This window comes from Pollachius pollachius, assembly GCF_949987615.1.
Source record: "Pollachius pollachius genome assembly, chromosome: 7".
NCBI classification, from domain to species: domain Eukaryota; kingdom Metazoa; phylum Chordata; class Actinopteri; order Gadiformes; family Gadidae; genus Pollachius; species Pollachius pollachius.
This window is the reverse complement of record NC_136940.1, coordinates 11,895,295-11,913,255: the sequence shown is the minus strand read 5'-3', so window position 1 is coordinate 11,913,255 and position 17,961 is coordinate 11,895,295. Positions and strand designations below refer to the sequence as shown.

At 40.7% G+C, this 17,961-nt stretch overlaps 1 protein-coding gene across 2 annotated transcripts; it reads right to left on the bottom strand.

Moving 5' to 3' along the window:
- Positions 1 to 6,506: 6,506 nt before the first annotated feature.
- Positions 6,507 to 16,590, bottom strand: vamp4 (vesicle-associated membrane protein 4). 2 transcript variants are annotated; one of them, XM_079740502.1, is made up of 9 exons: positions 16,451 to 16,583; positions 15,693 to 15,838; positions 15,051 to 15,152; positions 12,669 to 12,715; positions 12,427 to 12,477; positions 11,847 to 11,947; positions 8,314 to 8,393; positions 8,116 to 8,167; positions 6,507 to 8,011 (listed from the first exon to the last, which is right to left on the bottom strand). In XM_079740502.1, exons 2-9 carry the CDS (start codon positions 15,693 to 15,695, stop codon positions 7,986 to 7,988), a joined length of 462 nt encoding a protein of 153 aa, XP_079596628.1. In that variant the 5' UTR covers positions 15,696 to 15,838; positions 16,451 to 16,583; the 3' UTR covers positions 6,507 to 7,985. The 2 variants fall into 2 exon arrangements, with proteins under 2 accessions (XP_079596628.1, XP_079596629.1); XM_079740503.1 differs by lacking the exon at positions 15,693 to 15,838 and having other exon boundaries at positions 16,451 to 16,590.
- Positions 16,591 to 17,961: the final 1,371 nt, after the last annotated feature.

The following is a 17,961-nucleotide window of genomic DNA, read 5'->3' as shown; positions in this document are numbered from 1 at the left end:
AACAGGTCTGTAACTCTGAACGTCTTTCTAGAAGCTCACAGATATTTATACATTCGGAGAGGGAGGGAGAGAGAGGGTGGTGGTGTTGGCAGGCGTGGTGTGTGTGTTTGGGGGGGGGGGGGCAGAGAGGGGAAGAGGTGAGATGAGATGAGGAGGGGGAGTGAAAGAAAGCAGGGAGGGAGGTAAAGAAGCGTGGGAGGGGGGAAAATGTTTTTTAGGGATTTTCTCAGCGACGACAACATTCCATCCACCTGTCTGTGTGTATGTGTGTGTGTGTGTGTGTGTGAGTGGTCTGCGTCTTAATCATTATACAAGTGTGTGAGTGATAGCAAGAAAGAGAGAAGAAAGTAGTGGCCATACAAGTATGTGTATCTGTTCAGTCGTGAGAAAGGCTTTGGGTAGATTTCAGAATGTGCGTTCTTGTAGATTCTCGAATGACAATGTCCTCATGCCCAAATGTCTCATCTTTCAATTGATCTCTCGATTAGAGCCAGATCAAACTCAGTCATGCACTCATTGACTCAGTTCTTCTTCAGACACCGGAGGAAGTCACCTTTCCACTGATAATTGCTCATATCCAGTTTGTCCAAGGGAATGGTTGCCTGGCTATTGGCCCCAGCGAGGCAGGGTAAGCTGGTCATGTGTGGGATACGGTTAGCTCTAGAGGAAACAGTGTCCCCTTTCACACTGGTAGGGCCCTAGAATGTGACGCAAGTAAGGTAAGGCATTTAACCCAGGAACACCAAGGGTTAAAAGCCTGTTGATTACTTGATCCCTGGTGATCGCTAAATTAAACAGACTGTTACAGACTATACAGAGTTTGTAATGACGAGATGAGTGTTTGATTCAATACAAAGAGTAGGTGTGTGTGTCATGTGCGTGTCTGTGTGTGTGTGTGTGTGTGTGTGTGTGTGTGTGTGTGTGTGTGTGTGTGTGTCATGTGCGTGTCTGTGTGTGTGTGTGTGTGTGTGTGTGTGTGTGTGTGTGTGTGTGTGTGTGTGTGTGAAAAAGAGGGAGAGAGAGGTGAGAAATTTCTATTCCATAAGGAGCAGGAACTTCTTTCCCCTCAGCTTTCACCTCTGGAAACCCTTGAAACTCCCAGCTCTGACCCACAAATATTTGGCGGGAGGTAATGAACTATCTTTTCTCATCACTTTGTTTAAACTCGTCATCCCTCCATCCATCCATCCATCATCTCACCCCATCCATCCCACTCCATCCATTCACGTCTGTTAGCCTACTTGTCCATCAATCCATCTGCCTGCATGAACTCCCGAACCCTTCCTACCATGAAAACATCACCTGACCCATATCTTTCACTTATGGGGGGGCAGAGAGTGAAGGGGCCGAGGGTGGGTAAGTGGGTGGCTCAGGGGTGACAGAAGAGGGAAACGCCAGTATTCTACAACTTGATAGTCAAAGGTCAGCAGAGACGGCTATATATTCTCATGACACACGCCTCCTCCCCTTCCCAATGGGTTACTGCGCTCTCTTTTCATAACCTCTCTGTTATTAGGGGAACATTTCTTCACATTCAGAGGTGAGGCTCGTCTCCCGATCAAAGAGCAGGAACCTGGATGGTAGACTGATAAGCTATCCCGAGTTATTCTGTTGTCATGCCGATAACTATAGACGGCCTGTATCAAGTGCAGGCCCAGTTGCCGTGTAGAAAATGTCCACTCCACTACCCCCTTCACTGCGGGGCGCGTTCATCTCTCCAAGCGGCCGGTCCCTGGCCGGCGCTGGACAGAGTGCGTGTTTGGTCGATTAATGTGGGTTGGCGGTAACCTCATCCATCCTGAAGTTGAGTTCTGTTTCATATGACTAATTTCATCCTCGCTGGGCCCAGAGTTTGAATTCATCCAATCGGAGCACTGAGCAGACAACCAAAACATACTCATTGGCCAAAGGGGGGTTGTGTTTCTGAAATCATGATTTAGGATGATGCTCTCTTACACAAACCTTTAGGCACACATAGAAAATGAATTTGTGTGTATGCAAGAACACGCACCAAAGGGTATACTGCTTATTAAATAACCTCATATCTGTATGCATAGATGCGGTCTTTACAGATTCTGAATAGTTTGAAATGGCAAAAAAAAAGAAGTATTTTGGAAGTACTTAAATAAGTCTCTGCTTTTGTTATTGCCACTCATGTCAGCGATGGGTAGCAGCTGGAGGATCCTCTGCCATGGAGCTCTGGAAATGATTCAGTAAGCAAAGCTTCAATGTATGATCTACTCTGTTTAATTAGGTGAGTGCTGCATGCAGCGCTCGACTATTGTTCTTCATAAGTTTTATTCTTTCTTTCTTTCTTTCTTTCTTATTCTCTACAAACTTTGGGACTTATGTCCTTCCTCAATATTTCACCTAGAGACTCCATTCAAATTTTAAAATATTCAGAATAGCTTGGAATCGCGTGCTTTTTTTCAGATTTTTTAAATATTTTATACTTTTTAAGATATTCTACTTTTATAATATTATCTTTTTTTGACATGGGAGTCAATGGGACTTAAACTGTTTAAGACGTAACTTAATCAATTTTCAACCGTTTATCTTCGTTCAAACCATTTAACAAATCTACACACTTGTATCTTCAATAATATCTAAACGGAATTTTGATATCATATAAACTTTCTTCAGAATCACAGTTTTAGTTTCAAACCGTCATATTCTACAGTTGGTCCCATTGAAGCCGTCTGCCCATTCTGACACTTAAATTACTTAAGACATCGTAACTCGTTTCAAATTTCAACCGTTTACCTTCGTTCAAACCAGTTTCAGTTGGTCTCATTGATTAACGTTGACGCTGGAGCGTGATGACACACACACACACACACACACACACACACACACACACACACACGCACACACACGCACACACACGCACACACACGCACACACACGCACACACACGCACACACACGCACGCACACACACACACACACACCAGCAGTGCAGGCAGGCCCGGTTCTACGGGGGTGCATAAGCATGCATTCCACCTCCAAAAAAATAATTTGCACCCTCAATTGAAAAAAGGAGGGAGTGATTTTTTTTTTTATAAATATGATAAAAATAATAAAATACTTGCTCACAAAACAAATTGTAATTAAACTTGTGACAATTTCCATAAAATACCGTTGTTTGCTGCATTTATTTTGTTCACTTAACGGATAAGAACGTTATTATTATTAGGACAGGTGCCGTGAACTGCGGCCCGGCCGGCGGCCGGCGTTGTGTGCAAAATGCGCGCACCCATGGGCGTAGGAATGAGTTTAACATTGGGGGGGACACATATCGGAAACCTGACAGATCCGTTAATGGTTTGAACAGAAATATGTCATAAATTAACTACATTGAAAAAATTCACAAATATATTTTATTCTACTAAAAAAATACATTTGCAAACGTAAAGGAAAACACATTTTGAATGGCAGTAATGAACTGATAAATATCAAATCAATTCTTTAATTGCACGCTCAATCTCCCAGTTTTTTAGAATAAGAAGCGGTGACAAGACGCTTTGTTGCGCTTTCAAAATAAAATAAAATATTTTTCTCCCCCGGTATAATTTTTAGGTGGGACAGATGCGCCTGTCTCTAATATTGGAGGGGACACGTTCCCTCCGTCCCCCCCGGTTCCTACGCCCTTGCGCGCACCCATGTATATAGTATATCTATGGCGCGCACGGCAGTGACATCGAACTTCTTCGGAAGCAACAATTTAGCAATGGATATCCGAAAATGGCTCAAAAAGAACACCGCAGAAGAATCAACTACATCAGAGATTAACCAGAGCAGGGAGGAAGATGGATCCTGTGCCCCCTGGTGGATCAAGTGTGCCACTGTCTTGGAACCTCCTCCACTCTCCAGCTTGTTGTTCATGAATACTGGACAACATGGGACAGTTTGAGAAAATGGCTGCTAACAGCCTGTTGTCTACATACTGGTAGGCTGCACAAGTTACAATTTGAATGACAATGTAAAATCATTTGCTATCACAAAGCTATTTCAACAAGCTTATTTTATTAATGTATTAAATGTATTATGTTCATAAGAACCCATATTTGCCTGTTGCGTTTTGACTGTATTTATTTACAATCTTGTGAACTTTAAGAAAGGCACTATGTATTACTGATTACTTTTTGTGAAATAACATCACTAATTGGGTTTTATCTGTCAGCATTAAAAGTTTAAGGCAGCAGAATAAGCACTTATTGACATTAAGTGGTTCACATACAGGTGCATCTCATAATATTAGAATATCAGGGAAAAGCTATTTTTTTGTAATTTAATTCAAATGGTGAAAGTTCCATATAATCTAGATCTATTATACATAAAGTGATACATTTCAAGTGTTATCTTGTGAATGATAATGTAAGATTATTTTGTGACATTTAGTGATTCACTTATATAAATACAGATTATGTTTTATTTTTAAGTTACAATGTGGATGACAATGTTAAATTATTTGGTCTCACAAGGCTACAGTGCTGCTTGAAAGGAACCTCTTGAGCCTTTTAAAATTTGATTTAATTTAACCATTATTAATTCATTTTTATCAATACCAGTATTTTTTATATGAAATAACAGATGTGTGTTTATAAATTCCACATTTTTATTTTCCAAAAATCAATTGTTAAAAAAAACCCTAATAATTTGCCAACTTTTGCATGTGCAAAAGTAAGTGAACCCTGAGCTGCATTGCTTAAATTGAGCAGGTAAACACAATCAGGTGGGACAAATGTAGAGATGAAATGGACCAATGTAATGAGAGATCTTTAGGGAAGAAATTGGGCGGCACTAGATAAAACAGATCAAACCAGGTAGGCTTAGGCTCACCAAAGTGAACCCATTCAGGTTAATCACAAAATGTGTCCCACCTGATTGTGTTTACCTGCTCGATTTAAGCAATGCAGCTCAGGGTTCACTAACATTTGCACACAAGTAAGCAAATAATTGTTTTATTTGAATCTTTAACTACACAATTGATTTCTGGAGATTTTTTTTTTTTAATTGATAAACACACACTTGTTATTTTATGTAAATCTGGTATTGATAAAAATGAATTAATAATGGTTAAATAAACAAATTCCATTTAGGCTCAAGAGGTTAACATACTTTCTAGCAGCAATGTATGTCAACAACAGCTTATTTTAGTTATGTATTTTGTTCATAAGAACCCATATTTGCCAGTTGTGTTTTGATTGTATTTATTTACAATCATGTTAACTTTAAGAGGCACTATTGCTGATTACTTTTTGTGAAAGTAACATTACTAATTGGGTTTTATTGTTAAATGCAAGACAGAGAGAGGCAGTACAAGAAGCCATGACATTTAGTGGTTCACTTTGGTAAATACAGAAAAAAGTTCAAAGTTTGAAAGTGTTCTTTCCTTGTTCAGCTAAAATCTGTTTTATGTTTAGGTTACAATGTGAACGACAATGTACAATTATTTGCTATGTCAAATATCCTGCCACAATTTAGTAAAGAATTGGTTATTTTTGCATTACAGTCACATGTTTTTTTCAGTGTAGAATTCTGTTCTTTTTTACACCTCACACATCACACATATCAAAAACCTATCTCATATCCAAAGCTTGGATGTCAATAAGATAATGTTGCAGCTGAAATGTCACAAGACATGATGTGATACTATATCTTTTAAGCACAGTAAATGTTTTTGTCCCAACATGTCAGTAGAACTACCCAGAAGTGCTTGTCTATCTACTGGTGGAAATGCCTGTGTAAAAAGCAAAGTCTGAACTGAAGCTGGGTAGCTGGTTTTAGTATAGTACTGGTGCACCCCCTGTAATCTCAAATGCACCCCAAGGCATTCTGTTCTGGAACCGGGCCTGAGTGCTGGGCAATACATTTGACCTTTCAGATTCTTCAGTTCAATTAATTATACATAATAATAATACATTTCTGCATTTTTAGCAATGCTTTGCGCTTTTCATTCAGCTGTCACTTTATTTGTTTCCAACCATTTACTTTTTCTTAAATGGTGTGCATGTTTACATTGTTTACCCCATTTAGACTTTTGAACTTTTGTTCAAATCTCTTCACTTGATTTAAGCCATTTAATGTTTCTTTATGTCTTCTATGTGGCTTTATTAAAAAATATTTTCAACCTCACTTTGCACTACAGCTCTCACCGCATTTTCTGCAGGAAATGCATTTTCTAGTTACTCATCATCTTTCCAATACAATTAGGCCGCAGCTAAAATCCACTGAGTCGACCTGTTATATCATGTCTGTCTGCGTGCGTGCGTGCTCGCGCGTGTGTGTGTGTGCTTGAGTGAGTGTGGCGAGTAAGTGGCGAGAAAACAGAGGGCAGAGTCCGGGGCCATTAACTCAAGTACCACCGTGGGATCCAGCTTGGCCGGTAAAGCTGCCAACCCAAGCCTAATAATGAGATAAGTCCTCGTTAGCTCTGAAGAAACCAGGGAGAGTGGCCAACCGCATGAACTAGTAGTCTAAAAGCAGACGAAAGCCTTCCAGATGCCCGTTATATTGATTTTTATTTCAGAGCAAAAACGGAACAATAAATCACAGTCTTCCTTTGCAGTGCCAGAATATTGTACATTGTTAAAATTAAATAGGTATTTACATTTTAAATAAATTAGAAGTAAACGAGAACACAAATATTTTAAAAGGAATGACTATGTATGGTTGCTGCTCGTTACAAAGATGTTCAAAGCCGCAATACTAAACCTCCATCCAATGATCTTCAAAGCAGGACACCAATACAAACACTGTCTTTTGTCGCAATAGCGATACGAGACATTCCTACTGAGCAGTGGCAATATTCTGCCAGCGAAAATGAAATACTGAGTGCAAAAAAAAAAATTAACACACGACGAACAATGAATCAAAACTACAACAGTAATATAACATCCGCTCAAACAGAACCATGTGGAAAGATCAAGAGCAGCGTCTCAAGGAGCCAGCAGGATCCCAGGACAGTTGCGACCCAGGGACCTGGGTCGCACTGGGTCTAGTGTTCAGAGGTTTAGGGTGCTCAAATAAAGATAAATAAAAAATAAAAAATAAAGAGACAACGCTCATACTATGGGATGTATTTCGGCATGAAACCAGCTATGCTGATTAACAATCGAACCAGGGACTGGGGCCGTAGTACAAAGATTGCTGTCATTTAATGAGCAGCATGAGTTTTTGCGCAGGGGTATCCTTTTGCGGTTGTGATTGAGACTGTGTATAGGGACTTGCAATAAACGTTATGTGCAGCTCTGGGAAGCTATACTTCAAGTCCACTTTTTTACTATTGAACGGATAAACAGAATACAGAGGACATGAGGCAGGAATTTCAGCTGGTTCCTTTCCTTCCCATGTCCTTCCTATATTAACATTCTCATCCACAGTGCGTTGAACCGGAGGCTTAAACAGCTATAACACTAGGGAATTGTGTGTAAACATTGAATAAAATGTTATAAAGTTGCAGTGCCTCTGTGGTTTTCATTTCTGGAGGGCTTTGCAGAACAATACGGTTAAACTAGGAGAGCAGGGGGACTCTGTGCAGTGACAACATTAGTGAAGGTGATGTGCAGGCTCCAGAGTGTGTCTCTTGATAAGGCTAAGGGCCCCGTGTTTGATATGCATCAGCATGAGATAAAAAGGGTTCCCCTTTGCGTGGACCAGAGGGCATGAGATGACAACCTACTGCCTCCTGCCTGTGCCCCATTCAAATAAATTCTCGTCCTCCATACATTACTAAAAAAACCCATCCTACACAACTGATAACTGAGTTGTTGTTTTCTTTAGAAATGCGAACAATGCAGGCATCGGTGTGGGACAGTTGAGGCAAAAGCTTTGGGGGAAAGGGGGTTGGGGAACAGACAAAGATTTGGGGTGGAGGTGGGATGTTGTAGGAGGTCAGCTAGTGCCCTCTAGCTGGCGTGGAGGACCACATGAGAAGGGATAGTTGGGAGGATGAGAGATGGTTCTCATCCTTGTCGTCAGACACTAGTGATACCGGAGGATGACTGGAACTGAAGGACCATCGCAGAGAAACAGAGAGACATAGAGACATAAGGGCATGTTTTTGGCAATGCATATCCTTTTATTTGTTTTTATTGTTTTACCAAATACTCACCAATTATAATCAGCAGGACGGCAAATACAACCAGGGAAATGATGATCTTCATCTGTGAAAATAATATTCAAGATCAATAACCAGACCGTATCACATTGCACTATAGAGCAGCACCATAACATTAACCTTAAACCTAACAGCATTTCTTAGACTAGGCACAACAATGACCCAACCTCTCATACACACACACACACACACCTTCATGTCTCTCCACCACATCCTCCTGTGCAGCTGTTTAGCTCGGCTGCTGAAGGCCGAAGCGTTGTCTGAAAGGCTCTCTGTAAGTGACACAAACAGACGTCAGCCAGGCCACACACGTGTGGACACAGGGAGGAAAAAGGACAAGAATAAATAATCAAATCATGGTCTTCTTCATCTGTAGAAGAGCACATCTCATTCTCATTGCAATTTTCTAGTTTTTCAAAAAGGGAAAAAAATGATTGCTTTGAAGTGGGCTAGTCAGATGGAGTGTAGCTGTGAGATTATGTGTTTCACACACACACAAACACACATGTGTGTGGGTGCCGGCAGGGCCTCTTGCCTACCTCCTTTACCTCCCTCTTGCTCCCCGTGTACATGTGCATATTTGACGACCCCTCTGCCCAACAGGGCTACAAAGACAAGTGCTTAGGTGAGAGATATCTCTGCAGATGCTTGTTAATTCGGAGGAATCTCAAACAGGTCAGCGACTACCGGGGTCAACCATACCGGCGGAATAATTCATTTTGCCTGGAGAAAAAGAAGAAAAACTGAATGCCAGTCAAAGTGTGCATAGTGTGGGGACGCCCCGGTGGCTCACCGGGTAGAGCGCATACCATTAAGGCAGATCGCAGCGACCCGGGTTCGATTCCTGCCTGTGGTCCTTTGCTGCAGGTCCTCCCCTCTATCTCCCATACCTTCCTGTCTGTCTCACTCTATCATAAAGCCTAAAAATGCAAAAATAAATCTTTCAAAACATATCTTGAAAAAGAAAAAATACATATAGTGTTGTCTATAGTGTTTAAAACAAGATGTGAGCTCCAGAGTTCCAGATGTGCATCGTTGTCTTGTGGAGCTGGCAGGACAGAACGAGAGGCCGCTACATAACATCTGTTGTTTTCATAATGTGCCCCCACAGTTTATTCCACAAAGGACATTTTCGACAAGGACAGAGTGAGAAAAACAGAACCGGGACCGTCTTTGTTCAAAGACTTGTGTGTATGAGTCTTCATGTAATTGGAGGAACAAAGACATTTCACACACACCTATAAAGTATACATAGCTATGGACCATCTCCAATGGAAAATACACAGGGGCACAGTCATAAAGCAAGAGACATTCCTATACACAAGACCGGCCAAATGCACCTCAAAATGGTTATTTGTGTGTATAGACCGCAACAGTGACTGTTGCGGTCTATACACACGGCAGAGCCGTCCTCCCATTGACACCCATGTTAAAAAATACTGGAAGAAGCTGAATAGTTTAAAAAGTTGAAAGAGTTGAAAAACGCTGAATAATAGCCATCATATCATTAAAGAGCTGAACGTTTTAATAGTTGAATGATTTCTGTAGCTGAAAGTATGGCGGAGGAGTTGAAGACCAAAAAAGAATAAAAACTAGAAATTGCATTTCCTGCAGAAAACGTGTGTGAATGCTGACGGCTGAATGAAAAGCGCAAAGAATTGCTGAAAATGAAGAAATGTAAAATCAATTGAACTGAAGAATCTGACAGTAGTAGTAGTAGTAGCTGAAGTCGTAGTAATAGCTGAAGTAGTAGTAGCTGAATTTGTAGTAGTAGCTGAAGTAGTAGTAGTAGTTGCTGAAGTAGTAGTAGTAGTAGCTGAAGTAGTAGTAACTGAAGTAGTAGTAGTAGAAGCTGAAGTAGTAGTAGTAGCTGAAGTAGTTGTAGCTGTCAGCTACAACTACATAGCTGAAGTATAATTAGTAGTAGCTGAAGTAGTAGTAGTAGCTAAAGTAGTTGCAGTAGTAGTAGCTGAAATAGTAGGTAGTAGCTGAAGTAGTAGTAGTAGCTGAAATAGTAGGTGCTGTGTTTTTGAAGAAAGTAGTCTAAACCGGATCGCTTTTAACTCACTTTATTTGTTAAAGTATTTCAGTATGGTAACTATGAAGCAGAAGGAGGGGAATTATATTTGACACGCGCGTGGAGCGACCCACGGCTGACCTGATGGGTTTCTGACCTTTCTGACTCCCGCTCTGGGTTTCTATCAAGTAGGCGTGGCCTATGTGACGTGTTGGCTCCGGCTTCCTCGTCTGTCTTAAAGACGCTGCCTTCTGTGGCTGGAGTAGTTATTGCAGCTTGTTTGTTGGGTCCTGCTTCCCTTGTGGCTATGTATAGTAATTACAGCTTATGTGTTTGATCCTGCTCCCATGTGGCTATGTGGGGGTAATGCAGCTTATGTGTTAGATCCTGCTTCCTTGTGGCTATGTGGGGGTAGCTTATGTGCTTAAGATACGTAACATAGGTAGTAGATAAAGTAGTAGTAATTGTAGTAGTTGTATTGGTTGTAGTAGTAGTAATGGTAGTAGTAGTATTGGTAGGAGTAGTAATGGTAGTAGTAGTAGTATTGGTAGTAGTAGTAGTAGTAGTAGTAATAGAAATGTTGAATAGCTTTAATCAAGTGAGAGATTTGAACAGAGTTCAAAATGTTAAAACAAATTGGAATAAAGCTGTGTGTGTGTGTGTGTGTGTGTGTGTGTGTGTGTGTGTGTGTGTGTGTGTGTGTGTGTGTGTGTGTGTGTGTGTGTGTGTGTGTGTGTGTGTCTCTTAAGAGAATGGCAGAGCCATTGCGTGAGTGTGTGTGTGTGTGTCTCTTTAAGAGAATGGCGGAGCTATTGCGTGTGTGTGTGTGTGCCTGAACGTCCTCACGTTCTGGCGTCAACGGGAACAACTGAAAATTATGCCGGTTTGAAACTAAAACTGTGATTCGGAAAAAAGTATAAATGCTATCGAAATTTGGATAGTATTGAAGATACAAATGTGTAGATTTGTTAAATGGTTTGAACGAAGGTAAACAGTTGAAGGTACTAGGTACTTCAACTGCCGTCCTCCCATTGACTCCCATGTTAAAAAAAGTGGTAAAAGCTGAATAGTTTAAGAAGATGAAAGAGTTGAAAAACGCTGATAGATAGCCATCATTTCATTAAAGAGCTGAACGTTTTAATGTTTTCTGTAGCTGAAAGTATGGCGAAGGAGTTGAAAACCAAAAAACGGTGGAATAAGAATAATAAAGATTTCAATATCTAGAGTGTGAATGCTACACCATTCACTCTAATAAAGATTTCAATATTGAAATCTTTATTGGTGTGCATGCTACAGTTTCACACTAATAAAGATTTAAATATCTAGAGTGTGAATGCTAAAGCATTCACACTTATAAAGATTTCAATATCTAGATTGTGAATGCTACAGCATTTACACTAATAATAAAGATTTCATTATCTAGAGTGTATACACTAATAATAAAGATTTAGAGTTCAGTGATGACGCTTTCAACAAAAATGGCTGCGCCCGTAAAGAGATCTATTAGTGTGAATGCTATAGCATTAGATTTATTAGTGTGAATGCTATAGCATTCACACTAATAAATCTCTTAACGGGTGCAGCTATTTTTGTATACTCTCAGAATTTCGACGGGGGCCGACCAAAAGGGGGCGTGCCTCTGTGAAATGCCGCAAGAAAGCAAGTATATGTAATGTGGACGTCCAGAAGCTTGTTCCTTCCAGGTCACCTGATTTGTCCTGCAGGTCCTCGAGTCGCTCTCCTCTCTCGATCACCTTGGAGATGTTCTCCTGCATGACGTCGATTACCTCGTCCACCTGGGACTGCACCCTGACACACACACACACACACACACACACACACACACACTTAGAAGAGGTAACCGGAAAGCCCTTATGAACGAATACCCCTTTCCAGGAACAACATGGACAGCAACGGGCAGCTTGCAAATCCGCCATTTGAGTTCAAAACAACAATGTTGATATGAAGACGGTGTGAAAGGCCGTGAGGAACTCCCAGTACAGACAGAGGCCAGACTGGCTCCTCAATGACGGACTCTGTTCTCTGGTTGTGCCTGAACAAACGTTCAGGTGGAAACAGGGACTAACGGGAAGTGGAGGTGGATACGCAATGACTTGCACATCACAGCCAGGGTTGTGCAACAGGCTAACAACCTGGCACTCTCTAGTAAACACACAGAACTGCAGTTACATAAGGCCTGTCCACAACAAAACAAGGTGTGATGCTGTTGCTAGGCTCTGCCCAGGCACAGAAGAGCAGAGCCGTGTTGGTCCAGTTTTGGTACTTACTGTTTGATTTTGTCATTCTGGGGGCCAAATCTGGGGGCCGAAGGTCCTCTCCTATAACATAATGGATTTAAGTCAAATAAATACATATATGGATTCAAACAATAGGGGTTGATTATGTTTATTTTAGTCCTGCTATTTAACATCTTCGTTGGCCTAATGCCGCTGTTTCAACTTCAAACATTAAATAACATGTGATTGATTTGGAAGTTGATGTTCATCAGAAGAACATATTAAAAACTCACAGGAAAAAGTCTTCCTCTTCATCCGAGTCTTCCTCTAACAGGTTTCTCTGCAAAACGAAGATGGAAAAGTTTGACGGGTCTCCAAATCCTATTTATTTGTTTCAAAACCATTAGATTACCCAATTGTCCTGCTGACACTTGTAGATAACTATAGTATAGTGGATCCGTCATCACAGAAACCGTTATTTAGAGCCCCAGTGAGCAATACTGCCAGAGCTCTGACTAGGAAAAGTTGGGAAGATCTGTTTAATTTTCAATCACCATGCCAAGCCTTTCAAGAGCAAAATAAACCCATCTCCAAAGATGAATACAGTTCATTTCTAAGTTAGACCCATTATATTCCCAATACAAACGCTGGACAATACAGAATAAATACACTTATGAAGCAAGGTATTGAACACCTGCTGGCATCCGTTCTGTCTTAAAAGTGAATCAAAAGCAAAGCTTTTGCTGCTTTGCTGCACGACTCCCTCTAAGGACCGCAGAACACTGTCTATATGGTCTGTGGTCCTTTTACCTCACCTGACTCCATGTGTGTGTGGATTGGCTTCAGTCTGTCTGTGTCATGTCTCAGAGGTGTGTACTTACTAATAACTACTTTAGTGCTTACCGGTTTATTGCCGTAACTTACAGCCTGCTTTGACAGAGATTCATGGGACTGCATTTGTGACCTTCCAGTCAACGTACTCAGGATTATTGTCAATTATTGCTTACATCGGGCGCAATACACTTTTGGACTAGGGTTGTCCAAAACCCTAATTCAAGCAAGACACACAAATGCTTGTTTGCTTCGGTCAGAGCAGAACTCATTATGATTAAATCAACCATCAAATATAATTTTTTAAGCAACAGTGAGCCAGAGGGTTAACACTGCACATTGTGAGTAAACAAACCTCAGAATTTGAAGGCCCTGCACATGCAGAGTGTGTAAACCTTTGTAAGTGGGGTGCATTTATATTCTATTACCCAAATCTTCAAGAATATTCGCTTAACAAGAAGGAAAACTTCTAGTACATTGGATTGACCAATGCAACGTATGGTTCTATGACATAGTTACTGATTTAAGCATATCACCTGCTGCTATTTTGGAGTGGTATTGATACATTTTAAAAACAATCCATCGATAGTAGGATGATTAGGTACATTCACCACTTGGTAGCCTTGACTGGTTAAACACTGGAATCAAACAATAGAAAGACGAAGACAAATAATTGTATCGATAAGAATCTTTACTTAAAAAGGGTTGAAAAAAACTCAGGCGCTAACTCTTATTCCCTCTCGCTCCCACACTCTCTGTAAGAGGACTGGTAGCTATTACCCGAGATGAGAGAATGGAAAAGGGGCAATCAAGATATGCAGGCTTTGGGGGATGGATTGTTTGTTATGCTTTGATGTTTGACTTCCCAACAACAGTAAACAGTACATTTAGAGAGCCAGATAAAGGCACGGCCAGACAGCAACTATGGGATGGGACGGGGGCTGAGTGTAAAGTGTATAACATACCATAGCCGCAGCGACGTGGCTTAAGATTACACAACTACAAAATGGGTTTATTTACGGTCATTATAATGAATGATGAGGGCACTTTTACAGCCATGTCCTCTAAGGTATTTTCAGAAACAGGAAAATTTCTGAGCTAAAGGATATAGCTTATAGATACTACGTCTTCTAGTGAATTTAGTTACTGAGGAGACAAAATAAATACAGAATCAGTTTAGGCATCTTACTCATGGATGTCTACAGGTATGAAGACATTTGGGATCAGACCCAGAACTATTTCGGTCGGGGGTCACACCCTAGCTTTAACAACAATTCAAGAAGACAAAATCTGTAATACAGAATAAGAACTTATCGCCAATAATAATCATACAAGCCAGTTTAAGTTAACAACTACTGTAAAATAATAATAAATGTAGGCCTATGCGGCGCTCGTAAAAGCCGAACAATGAGCCTATGGCGCTCTTAAACTTTTGGAAACAATTCAAAAAGACAAAATCTTTATTCCAATTCCAATCAGAACCAAGAAACAGCCAAGCAATGGCTTGGCTGTTCCGTTGTCACACTATGCGACACAACCTCCTTTTGATCTATCAAAATATCCCGTGGTTCAGAAAATCAATCATCGATTGAATCATCGATAAATCAATCATTGATCAATCATCGATTTATCATGCCCATCCCTAATCCTGACACATTAGTACTATTCAGACTCAATATATTCCCCATTCAAAAGTGAAAACGGATAAACTAAATTAAGGTGAACAGTATGGAACAGGGATTTCTATGTTGATGAAAGACTAATTCAGGCGTGGACCAGATGCAATCCAATAGTAAACCCTACTATACACAAGGTGAACACAACTAACACCATTTGTGTCTCACCCTCTCGCTCCGGATGGATCCAGTGACCTCCTCATCGTTGAGGTGCCGTTTAAACTTGGGGGGCATGTTCTCGTCAAGCTGCTCCTCCCGTTCTGGCTCCCTCTGTAGGATAGGTAGAGAAGTGAGGCCTCAACAACACACCAAGGGCTACTGTAAAGCACTCCCGTACCAGGACTAAGTAAGAACATTTCTTTATAACCAACTGTTGAGTAAATCCCCAGATGCATGGTGTAATGACAGTAGGGCTGTCCCTGACTAAGAATTTTGTCAGTCAGCTAACAGCATTCCATTCCTACTATTAGTGAACTAGCCATACATTTATTTTTTGTACGTTGCAAGTGTGTTGTTTAACTATTGACATATTTTTGCATCAATTTAATCCTATTTATTACTAGGGATACAAAAGAAACAGGTACTTTTTTATTTTGGTACTGAAAATAATTCTGCAATAGTTTCCACCAACAGATCCAAGTCAGTTTTTCTCAGTCTATGTGCATTACACCCACACCAGCTTTTATTTACCTGCTTTTTACGGTTATGCACATACCTATCTAAAAACATTTAGATGGGTATGTGCGCTATATATGGGTACGCTATTCCCCACTATTCACTTTGCCTTTGGCGAATAATTGTTAATTATACCATTGAATCCACACTCAGTTTTTAGTTCTCAGCTTGTAGGCGTCTTTTTTTCTGGCACCACAGTCGGAAAACTTCGGTTCAGTGAACAAGAAGTCGAGAGGAACTCTCTTGAGTAACAGAGGAAACGAGACGCAAAGGACAGGTTTCTGTGTTTAGAGGCAGCATCAAAAGAGGAAGGAGAGAAAGAAGAAGAGAAAGAAGACGAAGAAGAAGATCACGAGGAAGGAGAGAAAGAAGAAGAAGAGAAAGGAGAAGAAGACAAAGTTAGTGTCGTTGTAAAGTAAACAACCATGCTACATTAGTTAGTAGACATTATTCCAGTCCACGAGTGGAATAAGACCATTTTGGCTGCATTTGATAATCACTCTTGTGGAAGAATATGGGACCATATTTCCAGTGATATAACTGATTTAGCTGAATAAAAAAAGAGTTATGCCTCGTCTTGTCCCAGCGGACGCTACCATCTCAACCCGCTTTTCCTGTCGGATAATTGATTACCAGGCGATCAAGAGTGGTGTCATGTTGACCACCTGGGCCAAAAATCAGACTGTTAGCCCTCTGACACTACGGTGTATCCACCCTATCAATCCTATCTAATACATTAAGTATAGCTGTACACTACCGATATGTTCTTTAAACGATTTTAGCCCACAGCAAGTGTATTCTAGCTGTTACCATTAGCAACCCTAGCTAAGCTACGAATGCTAGCTAGCCACATGACCCAGCGCTATGTCTACCGCTTTCTTTTGATGACTTACTGATGAATCCGTCTTGTTCTGGGTTCCGAATGGCTGAAAGACTGTATTATGATCAATGCATGTTAGATGGTTCGCGAGTCTGTACTGTAGATCAGGAGAGCTAACGCCAGCTAGCTAGCGGCTCTCGCCTTTCTCTGACGTCACCGGAACAGCTGGAGGAGAGAGACTGAACTATCATTTGGGACTGTCACACCAAAATTGTACCGTAGGCGAAAATTCTACCGCCTACGTAATTCGCGTTCGAAACATTACGTCATAGTTCGATGCGATTGTCCGTTGCCAGACAGGTTTCAAAAAACATTCGCGCTCATGTTGCCAAAGACGAAATAACAATACAGATAACACTTTTTTTTCAAACTTTATATTAGTATTGTATTGAATTTGCTAGTAAACTGAGTGTTTAAAGTGTATCATAGTCTAGCTAGCTTGTGTTAATACCCTCAGTTTAATAGCTAAATGTGATTAAACAATTACATACAATACAAATATAAAGTTAGCAACGCTAATAAATGTCATTTGTATAATAAGTGTTATGTTTATTGTTATTTCGTCTTGTGACGCTCACTGAATGAGCGCGAATGTTCGCGAATGTTCATGAACCTTCCTAGTCGTTCGACGAGATCGTCTGTTGCCGGGGTACGTTCGACGCGATCGTCCGTTGCCAGACAGGGTTGGAATTTTCGAACGCAGATTACGTAGGCGGTACAACTTTCGCCCCGGTACAATTTTGGTGTGACAGCTGCGTTAACTTCTCGTGTTGGTCTCGAGTGGTAATTAAGATTTTTGTTTTGTTTTAAAATACAAAAATGAAATTTATATACAAGGTGTTTTTCATTATTAGGTCAAAAAAGGAAAAACTAATCTAAAATAGTAGTTTAAATAATAATTGTTTAATAATAATTGTTGCCCAGATGGCAGGGGGAGTGTAATTTAAAGATCACATAGAGTATCATCGGATTAGCAATTTATACTTCCATGGTCGGTAAACAATGCGACTTTGCTCGCTCATACTTCTCGTTTATGATGCTACGATGCTCAACGGCAGCTGTCACACCAAAATTGTACCGGGGGCGAAAATTGTTCCGCAGTCGAAAATTCCAAACCTGCCTGGCAACGTACGATCGCGTCGAACGTTGCCTGGCAATGGACGATTGCGTCGAACGATGACGTAAGAAGGTTCATGAACATTCCGAACATTCATTCAATGTTGTTTTAAACCTGCCTGGCAACGGACAATCGCGTCGAACGATGACGTAATGTTTCGAACGCGGATTACGTAGGGGGTACAATTTTCGCCCCCTGTACAATTTTCATGTGACACAGCCATCTGGGCAACAATGGTGAGGGGGACAATGCTAGAAAACGAGAGTATTTCTGCATCCCGCACGTAATGCACTAGGGCGTGGCTAGGCGTCCATGATAATAATAATAATAATAATAATAATAATAATAATAATAATAATAATAATAATAATAATTGATCCGTTTTTTATAGCGCTTTTCTAAGTACT